This window comes from Hippocampus bargibanti, linkage group LG14, assembly GCF_051943395.1.
Source record: "Hippocampus bargibanti isolate YZ-2025 linkage group LG14, ASM5194339v1, whole genome shotgun sequence".
In the NCBI taxonomy this organism is placed as follows: Eukaryota; Metazoa; Chordata; class Actinopteri; order Syngnathiformes; family Syngnathidae; genus Hippocampus; species Hippocampus bargibanti.
In genome coordinates this window covers 11833502-11843816 of record NC_142747.1, presented here as the reverse complement: position 1 = coordinate 11843816, position 10315 = coordinate 11833502, and the positions used below count along the sequence as shown (strand labels likewise).

General features: G+C 40.2%; 2 protein-coding genes across 3 annotated transcripts in view; one reads left to right on the top strand and one right to left on the bottom strand.

Annotated features, from left to right (window-relative positions):
* Positions 1 to 1579: 1579 nt before the first annotated feature.
* bcl7bb (BAF chromatin remodeling complex subunit BCL7B b) lies at positions 1580 to 3880 on the bottom strand. The gene is made up of 6 exons (XM_089014452.1): positions 3633 to 3880; positions 3159 to 3234; positions 2865 to 2952; positions 2216 to 2374; positions 1939 to 2042; positions 1580 to 1824 (listed from the first exon to the last, which is right to left on the bottom strand). Exons 1-6 carry the CDS (start codon positions 3743 to 3745, stop codon positions 1753 to 1755), a joined length of 612 nt encoding a protein of 203 aa, XP_088870578.1. The 5' UTR covers positions 3746 to 3880; the 3' UTR covers positions 1580 to 1752.
* Positions 3881 to 8162: 4282 nt separating this feature from the next.
* hip1 (huntingtin interacting protein 1) overlaps positions 8163 to 10315 on the top strand; it is a 32794-nt gene continuing 30641 nt past the window's right edge. For both annotated transcript variants that reach the window (XM_089013674.1, XM_089013673.1), the window contains exon 1: positions 8163 to 8453. In XM_089013674.1, coding sequence (XP_088869800.1) covers positions 8337 to 8453 — 117 coding nt within the window. In that variant the 5' untranslated portion in view covers positions 8163 to 8336. The remainder of the gene's footprint in view (positions 8454 to 10315) is intronic.

Here is a 10315-nt window from a genome sequence, read left to right as displayed (position 1 = left end):
GAAGATCAAATTGTCTTTCCACCAGTGGATCAGGGACATCATGGTGGAATGTGCACGTCGACTATAAGCTAAATGTTGAAAGCAAACACGCCGCTGCAGCATCCATCGACGAAAAGAGATTGTCTCACATCTCCTGCCCCACATAAATCCGCTTCAATTCCAAGCCGCAACAGTTCCACCTACGCATCGGCGCTCTGCGCTGACGCTCCTTTCTTCTTATCGCCGGCTCCTCAAGCCATGTATCCATCCAGCCGCAGACTGTTCAACAGCACCAACCTTTCCGCTGAACAAAGCGGGGCTGTGAAGATGTTGCCCATGACAGGCACAAAAAAGCACAATGGCCCCAGAGCTGTCCAGCGATGACAGTCGAATGGCACCGACATTCCTCCCAATCAAAAACAGTACTAGCATATTCATGCTTCCGAAAAGGTGCAACCGCTTAACAGTCTCCTCCTTGATGAATGTCGTGGTCAAAAATGCTGAAAAACAATCCGTATCCATTCCACACAACGCGCAACAACACAAAGTGACAAAAGAAAACACGAAACAGGACAAAAACAACAAAAAAAGGAAGGCTCATGGGAGGACTTGCTGACGGCTACCTACTCGGGCATCTTGGACTCTTTTACATGTTATAAACCCACATACTCAGGCGTGTATATATATATATCACAAAAAAAGGCTGTGACAGTACATATACTGTATGTCAAGGACAATACACTGTGAGCGTTCAACATGTTTATGTTTAGCAGGGAATGTTGCAATGTTGTATTTTCACTGTGCTATGTGCACTTAGCAACCACACAATTAGATGTTGCACAATCTCACAATAACAAAAAATCCAGTTATCACAAATAAAGTAATGCTTAGTTTTTGTACAATGCCAAATACATTTAAAACATTGCTGATTAAAGGGGTGTGTATGTCCCAATGTAAAATTGCACTCAGCAGAATCAGCTGTCTATTATTTAACTGTAGAACAGCTAAGATGACCAAAACACCAGAATTGCCTCTTTCCATTATGTAAATGAGCGAAACACTGCTGTGAACTACAATAACACTACACTAATAAATTAATAGTGCACATTTGACAATTGGTACGTCAGGATCTATCTCACTTTAAAAGCTGACCCTTCTACAGGACTTTAAATGTTTCATACTGGGCCATAACCAGCTATTATACCTTCTCAGACATGTGCAAGAACCAAAACAACATTGTTGTTGTGAAACTGCTTGACATTATAAATTTCATGTTGCCAAGGTTTTATTCCAACCCTAGCAATTTACATAAGTAATGTAAGCAGTATACTGGTCTTCAAATATTAAGCATGTTCCTTTGACTAAGTTTTATAATTTGTCGTTTTTATTTTGAATAAAAATATTCATATTTTTGAATGTAGCTCTGTATGTATGGGTGTAGCTCATTTCATGAGAATCAAATAGTCAAAGATTAAAATCCTACTGTGCCTCAAAAATGCATAAGTGTGGATTGGCTCTTTGGGTAGAACAAGAGATGACAGTGTACAGAGACCATATATCATAAATGTACAGCCAAAACAAATACTTTTAAAGGATAAAGGTAATTCAAATCTTTATCTGTACTAGAAACCAGTGACCTCAGATACAGAATGAATTAGATTGTACAGGTGTCCCAAATCAAGCATACTACAGAGACTTAAAACTTGAATATTGAAAACTTAGATGAAGTTAAAAAAATGCGAATTGGTTTTGTGTGCATCCTCACACAGCACACTATCTGATTACAGCATTTTCTCCTGTGCATATCTTCTTTAAAGAAGGAGCTCCCGATTCCTCAGGTTCATCCTGTAGAATGAGGAAAATATGGTGACTCTAGTGACTGAACATCACCTTTAAATAATGTAACTGAGAATTTGTTATGGGTAATTTGAACCACTTTATAGGAAAGTGGCATGAAACCTGTGTGTGTTTGGCACTCCGTCTGGCACTTCCTGATGACAGAAGGTCCTCCTTGATCAAAGTTGGAGGCTCATCTGCTCCATCCCTTCCAGAGTGAATTGGATCTGGATTCATTGCGGGACAACATAACAAGTAAAGTCTTGAAGACAATGTAAACAAAAAAAAGCATTTCTTCGTTTGATATGCATGAATACATACATCAGAAAAACCCGAGCGGACAAACCTTAAAATGGATAGTAAGACAACTGTGTTGATCCATGTGAAATCATTAACATACCATCCACACTCTCCTGACCAAGCATTGGTGGTTGTGAGTCTTCAGTTCGGAGGCTGGAGGTGTGTGGTGGGCTGACCGGCTGCGAGCTAGAATTGCTGCTGCTGTTATCCATTTTAGGATGATAACCGTCAGACAGAAAGCTCTGGTTGCTGTTTTCATCTGATGTAAAGAGCACAAGATTCATATTGTTTATTAAATAAACTTGGGCATATGGGCATATTGTTCGTCTTATGCGTTTATAGTATTTTTACACAACTCAACAAAATTTAAAGGGCACTTTAAAACAACCAATGCAGCATACATAGTTTGTTTGAGAAATAAGTCATAAAAATGATAGAAGCATGACATGAAACTTTCTTCTTCTCCTTCTCATTATTATTATTATTATTATTATTTCATCTGTGCAAGCTCTCAGTCATACAGGAGTGGTCCATCGATGAAAAGGTTTCTTCCGCCGTCATCTGTACTTCTTTGAAGGTGTCGGACGTTTCGCTTCTTATCCAAGATGCTTCTTCAGTGAACTAAAGTCACACTTCAGTCAACTAAAGTCACTTTAGTGCAACTACTGTGTACTACTACTACTACTACTACTACTACTGTTACTATTATTTCAACTTCTTTGTCCCCCCCCCCCCCCCAAGACACTCACCGGTCAAATCTGGCAAAGAGTTGGTGTTTTCAAGGACGACATCTTTTAGCCCTCTGGTATCTCCACCAGTCGACTTCGTGCGAAAGATCTGGTATAAGTAGACATTAATACCAGTCTCTCTCTCACACGCACACGCACATTATACTGTGTGTGTGTGTGTGTGTGTGTGTGTGTGTGTGTGTGTGTGTGTGTGTGTATATGTGTATATATATATATATATATATATATATATATATATATATATATATATATATATATATATATATATATATACACAGATAATTGAAACGCCACCTGCTTTGTTTCTGTGACTGGCACCCACTTGAATATGCGTAAGGACGTGTCTCCAACCGTCACCCATTTCTTCTCCCTGGGGATTACAGTTGTTTGGCTATATTTAGACCAGCTAACAATGATCTCCTCTAATCGGTTGAATTTTGTCCTCGACATACAGTAGATGGCCACATTTTCCGTGTACTGAATTATAGTACTTATACTTATACTGACACGTACAAATCATAATAATTGTCTTTGTAAACCGTCAATTGCATTTCATTGTGAACAGCCGCAGCCATGTTGACAGCGCAAAGCAAAAAAAAGAAAAATCACACGGTCCCGCCCTTTTCCGAAAATAAGGACAGCGATTGGCTACCAGATATGTCAATTATCTAACTTTTGCGACTGAAGTTAGTTGAGCGACATAGCAGCTAACAAATGACGCTTAGCTAAAACATTTCCTCAAAATTGTAAACTACACAGCTTACGTACCATTTGCGCACTTTCTCGATTGCGGCTAGAACCTTTTTAATATCATCCTTGGCCCGACTCCGAGTCTCCGCGCGGCCTGAACGTCCCGACATCTTGACGCTGATATGAATCATCTACTGATGCATGAGGAAAACTTAGACCGAGCCCCAGCTTCTTCTGTATCGTGGTAGTCTCGCGAGAGTTTCTTTTCGATCCTTTCTTTCATCAACCTCCCTTTTCCCGCTAGTTCTCTACTAATACTATAGCAACTTTATTATACGGCGATTCACGACACACTATGTTCTCAGTAGTAAATGACTAATGAAGACACATACCTTTCGCTCCATTGTCACGAGACTGCGGCGGTGGTGATGACGTCAACTCTGGGTTTGAAATCATAATACGTAATAAGATGTGTTGACTAAAATGAAATTGCCTACATATTAATGTGGTAAATATACCACAAATAATTATATTGTATTAGTATTGCATTATCTGATTAACACGTGCAAAATAATTTCACAATCTACATTTCACATGACAAATTTCAAAGACATTGTTGTATTCAATAGCTGTGTACAATATTCGTTATTTCCAAGTAAATAAACCGAAATAAATTATGCATCACGTTCTTTACTCAATTAAAACTTTACCCTTTTAACAACCGAAATACATCATACGCAATCCGGTGTATTTATTTACATTAGACTAGACAAAAATAGTCATCTGTATTACGTAAAAATATTGTTGAACAAAGTATACTTTAAAGAGTGCAGAAGCGACAGCCCACAAATCCAAAGAGTTATGAATCAAGAAATAATACTGTCTGAAAAGCTGTATGCCAAACTATCTTTTGTTCTCTACCATTGATGAAAAGGTTTCTTCAGCCGTCATCTGTACTTCTTTGAAGGTGTCGGAGGTTTCGCTTCTTATCCAAGAAACTTCATCAGCAAACTAAAGTCTTACTAGTAGTTTAGGCCCTATATATATATCCCTACTGTCCAAACATGGCGGTGCCGGACTCTGCTATGATAGGTCCCTGCTCCCAGGTTGGCAGGCAGAGGACTATTCCCTGCAGATGCTCCACTGATAGTTCCTATCGTTCTGACTAACGACTGGCCTAATTGCCCCACTTCGACCGGTATCACCTCATCAGTATTACTAATCCTATGTTGCCGAAGCAGGCTATTGTATGAACGATCCAAATTGAACTTCACCTCACCAAACCGGTTTAATGAAGGATTTAGTTGTTTTATGAAAATTGCTTCTTTTACTCCCCTTTCAAACCATCTATGTTCTTTCGCTAAGATTTTAACCTCATTGTCGTCAAATGAGTGGTTGCTAGCTTTTAGGTGCATATGTACTGCCGATTGAGGCCCACTAGTAATATCCCTGCGATGTTGATAAAGTCTTTTTTGAGAATTTGTTTAGTTTAGTTTTCTCTACCATTGTTCACACTTCCATCACAGTATGTTGTTCAGCTAAACATATGTGGAATTCGCATAATCACTTTGAGCTACTATGTTTCTGCAGCTAGGTTACAAGAAAGACATGCATTCACATTTACTGCAGTAGCTCATAGGGGAAAAAGTTCGAAGCACCACATTGACCCTGATAGATATGCAATAAATATTCATCGAGCAAATAATTTAAAAAAAAGAGACAGAGAGACGTGGAATCATGGAAATTAAGGATTGGGGGTGCATGTAGTACTTCGTGGGGCATATTTTTGCTCTCATATACATCAACCATAATACACGTGTGTGTATTTATCTGAAATTCTCAAAATACGTATTGAGGTATGCTTGTCACTCGTGCAGATAGGGTCCTGCAAATAGTTCACGTGATTCCATGATAACGAAGCCACGTTTGTCCTGTTGGGGGTAGCATTGAGCCTTGTGGAGTGCACAAGGAGATGGAGACGTAACTGGGGTAGAAACTTGGGGTAGAAATGTACTGTTAGTAAAGGCAATCATTTATTTGTGCAAATCATTACCTGCAACACAGTATGGCAGAAGGGATGGGTGAAGTCACATGGGTTTCGTCTTGTGAATAACTGCGCAACAGAAAAGCACTATAAAGCACATGTGCTTCAAAGTATCACTTGACAAAACTTGAATTAAATAATGACACAAAAAGTAATCTGGACTCAAAAGGAATCAGGGACTAATTAGATAACACTAGACAGTACAAAGGGGGAACGAAATAAGATATTGTCATGAAAATGCAAGTTAATCCAGACCATCAGAGAAATGCCACTCACCATAAATCTCGTGCAATTAGTTCTGAAAACTATGGGCGGGACTTAGTGCCACACTGTGCGCCGTTGCGTCACTTCTGTCATAATTTAATAATCGTTTAATAACCGTTACACACACACACACACACACACACACACACACACACACACACACACACACACACACACACACACACACACACACACACACACACACACACACACACACACACTTGTCTGTGTTAAAAGTGGCATATGCATGGCACTCTTTGATGTCTCCAAAATCGTTAGCAGCACTGGTGCCCAAACTCTAGGCGATGACAAAATATTCACGCAGATACGTCATTTATTATATTAAGACTGTATGACACCAGACAAAATACAATACAGACTAATCAGAAGATCCGGTGTGAGTGGGAAGTGCAGTTTTGTGCCCACAGATTGGCTTGTGGCTGTCAAAATAACTGGGGTAGAAACTTGGGGTAGAAATGTACTGTTAGTAAAGGCAATCATTTATTTGTGCAAATCATTACCTGCAACACAGTATGGCAGAAGGGATGGGTGAAGTCACATGGGTTTCGTCTTGTGAATAACTGCGCAACAGAAAAGCACTATAAAGCACATGTGCTTCAAAGTATCACTTGACAAAACTTGAATTAAATAATGACACAAAAAGTAATCTGGACTCAAAAGGAATCAGGGACTAATTAGATAACACTAGACAGTACAAAGGGGGAACGAAATAAGATATTGTCATGAAAATGCAAGTTAATCCAGACCATCAGAGAAATGCCACTCACCATAAATCTCGTGCAATTAGTTCTGAAAACTATGGGCGGGACTTAGTGCCACACTGTGCGCCGTTGCGTCACTTCTGTCATAATTTAATAATCGTTTAATAACCGTTACACACACACACACACACACACACACACACACACACACACACACACACACACACACACACACACACACACACACACACACACACACACACACACACACGCTTGTCTGTGTTAAAAGTGGCATATGCATGGCACTCTTTGATGTCTCCAAAATCGTTAGCAGCACTGGTGCCCAAACTCTAGGCGATGACAAAATATTCACGCAGATACGTCATTTATTATATTAAGACTGTATGACACCAGACAAAATACAATACAGACTAATCAGAAGATCCGGTGTGAGTGGGAAGTGCAGTTTTGTGCCCACAGATTGGCTTGTGGCTGTCAAAATAACTGGGGTAGAAACTTGGGGTAGAAATGTACTGTTAGTAAAGGCAATCATTTATTTGTGCAAATCATTACCTGCAACACAGTATGGCAGAAGGGATGGGTGAAGTCACATGGGTTTCGTCTTGTGAATAACTGCGCAACAGAAAAGCACTATAAAGCACATGTGCTTCAAAGTATCACTTGACAAAACTTGAATTAAATAATGACACAAAAAGTAATCTGGACTCAAAAGGAATCAGGGACTAATTAGATAACACTAGACAGTACAAAGGGGGAACGAAATAAGATATTGTCATGAAAATGCAAGTTAATCCAGACCATCAGAGAAATGCCACTCACCATAAATCTCGTGCAATTAGTTCTGAAAACTATGGGCGGGACTTAGTGCCACACTGTGCGCCGTTGCGTCACTTCTGTCATAATTTAATAATCGTTTAATAACCGTTACACACACACACACACACACACACACACACACACACACACACACACACACACACACACACACTCACACACACACACACACACACACACACACACACGCTTGTCTGTGTTAAAAGTGGCATATGCATGGCACTCTTTGATGTCTCCAAAATCGTTAGCAGCACTGGTGCCCAAACTCTAGGCGATGACAAAATATTCACGCAGATACGTCATTTATTATATTAAGACTGTATGACACCAGACAAAATACAATACAGACTAATCAGAAGATCCGGTGTGAGTGGGAAGTGCAGTTTTGTGCCCACAGATTGGCTTGTGGCTGTCAAAAAGCAGCGATATCATGTGAGGGATGATATGCATCCAAAAGTGGATATACAAAGTAGTTCCGCTTGGACGGTTTGACCTCACAAAATAAAAACGTTGAAATGTAGTGTATTTCAAACTGCATGACTATACACTTACAGAAAACGATATTCATATCTTCTTTAACTCTGGTCGTGTTCCATGTTCTACTTACTACTTGTGTGCTAGACGAGCAGGGGTGTTTACTCAAATGCATCAATGCGACGGCATTTTATTTTGAAATAATGTAAGGTCGCAGAAGTATTAATTGTCGTGAAGTTTTGCTGCAGACAGACAGGGGTGTTATTTTGCAGAGGCCAACTGGTCCGCTGAACCGAACGAGATCTGCATAGCATGGACTGCTGTCCGCCATAGTTAATGTAACTCCCCCCGTTTTTACAGTTAATTAACCGGTTTCTGACTTTTTTTTAAATAAGCGTTGGCGCGTTTCGTGAGCCTGAGACGATGGATCGAGTGAAAAGCTCCATGCAGCAAGTACCCAACGCCATCCCAAAAGTGATTCGACGTACCGGAGGCGCCAACAGTCTGGAGCTGGAGAGAGAAAACTTTGAGAGAGCGCAGGTGTGTACCACAACAGACAACACGTTTACTTGCCAGTTACTGTAATTATGTGTATACTGAAGTAGGAATAGACTATAGTATTGGACGCAAAACAAACGGTGGGGGTGAATCCATATGAAAAATGACACAGTATTTTATGTCTGACATATTACGCAGATTTTCTGTGCAAATCAAGTTGTACTGTGTTCAACGTCAGTTGTGTGTGATCAGCAGATACCAATGAGTACCCATAACAAAAGAGCAATTGAAATGTAGGTCATTGGCCTTTCAAATTGAGATAATTGTACTATTTATCCCACCAGCGGAATACAAATCTTGCAGGAGCTTTGAATATTACTTTTCATCCTAACACGTGCAATACGTGTCAAATCATACCTGCGTTATCTTAAGGGCACTGAATGACAATGGTGCTCCAGTGAAAATGCATGGCAAAAACAAAGATCAGACTTGATTGTGCACACCCACATTGAGCATGTAGGCTGCAATTGTGTTGTGGATCCTGCTGTTTACTACGCACCCTCTTCTACAGATCAGGCATGCAGTTGAGAGGGGGTAGTGGTGGGGCCTTATGTAGGTCAAATGAATCAAGTCAGCCAAATTGCTGTGACAGTGCTATTTCAAAGACATTCTTTACGTTTGAATGTGAACAGCAGCAATCTGACCTGCGCATTGTCTGTGTCATGCTGAACCCTCTCCCGATACACTCACACACGACTGTCCGGCAAGACAGGCAGCGTGTATTAGAAGGATTGTGTGTTCAAAGCAACACATGGTCACTAGGTCACTGTCAGGCTGCTACATCACCTTTACTGGACGTATGTCCATCATTCTTTTCTACCAGTTATCATGAATAGGGTCATTGATGGGGTGCAGTCTTTTGGAGCAAATTTGGTGAGAGGCGGGTTTCACTCTTCACTCACCACCAGTTAACCACAGGGCACATGCTGCATAGACAAACATTCACATCTATGGGCCATTTTGAGCCATCAATCAACCTAATACTCATTTTTCCGACTGTCTGAGGAGATACTTGCAAGTGAGGGGGAGAACTTGCAACAATGCCAAAGGATTGTCTTGAACCTAGAACCTGCAGACGTAATACTAGCCACATGCCCCACCGTGCCAAAGCAATTACATACAGTACAACCTTATATTAAATGAAGGATATGACTACTTTGGACTATGATGACAGTTTCTCAAATGCGTAAATGTTTTTCACACCAAGAAAGAACTAGCTACAGTATGTGTGTTACAGTAACACACATAAATAAGTAACACTGTTACTTATTTAATTTTAACAACTTGTTTATCAAAATCACCCAGCACTATGTACTGTACATGTTTATATTTTACCTCATGGTTGAATTTTGCCTGGTGAGCTGGGGCAAGTGATGGCAGCAATCAATGATTCCGCTTTTTACTTGGCAGGGGATCAACAAGAGATAATCCATTTGATCTGTTTTGTTCTAAAGATGGCTAAATCTGTTGTGCAGTCGATTTCACCTCTTTTGTTGTAAACCAAATAAATCCCTGTGTGTTTTAGACCTGTGGCTTGCCGGCCATCAAGTAAACCAATGGAGAAATCGTGTTTGTAAATACACTTTCTAGACACAGAAGAAACGGCATAAAAATATACTCGGTCTACAAATGGTGCATAACTATTGACATACAGAGTCACAGGCTTTTGGACTGTAGTTGACATGATTTCAGAGAGAATGGTGAACAATAGTTGCTTGTGTCCATCTGTTTAAATACCAAACTGTTCAGCATTGTTAGTCTAGTGTGCAAGCCCACACTGGGGTTGGCATTGTCGTGGCTGGGCATCTGGCTGTCTGCCCAGCTCTAGTTATTAATCATTTCAA

Bases quoted from the DNA above. Each gene is read 5' to 3' on its own strand.
- bcl7bb (XM_089014452.1), bottom strand. From the start codon at position 3,745: ATGATTCATATCAGCGTCAAGATGTCGGGACGTTCAGGCCGCGCGGAG. The intron at 2,375-2,864 runs GTGAGTGTCTTG...TCTTTACATCAG, and splicing joins CTCTTTGCCAGATTTGACCG to ATGAAAACAGCAACCAGAGC. The intron at 2,043-2,215 runs GTATGTTAATGA...CAATGAATCCAG, and splicing joins TGGTCAGGAGAGTGTGGATG to ATCCAATTCACTCTGGAAGG.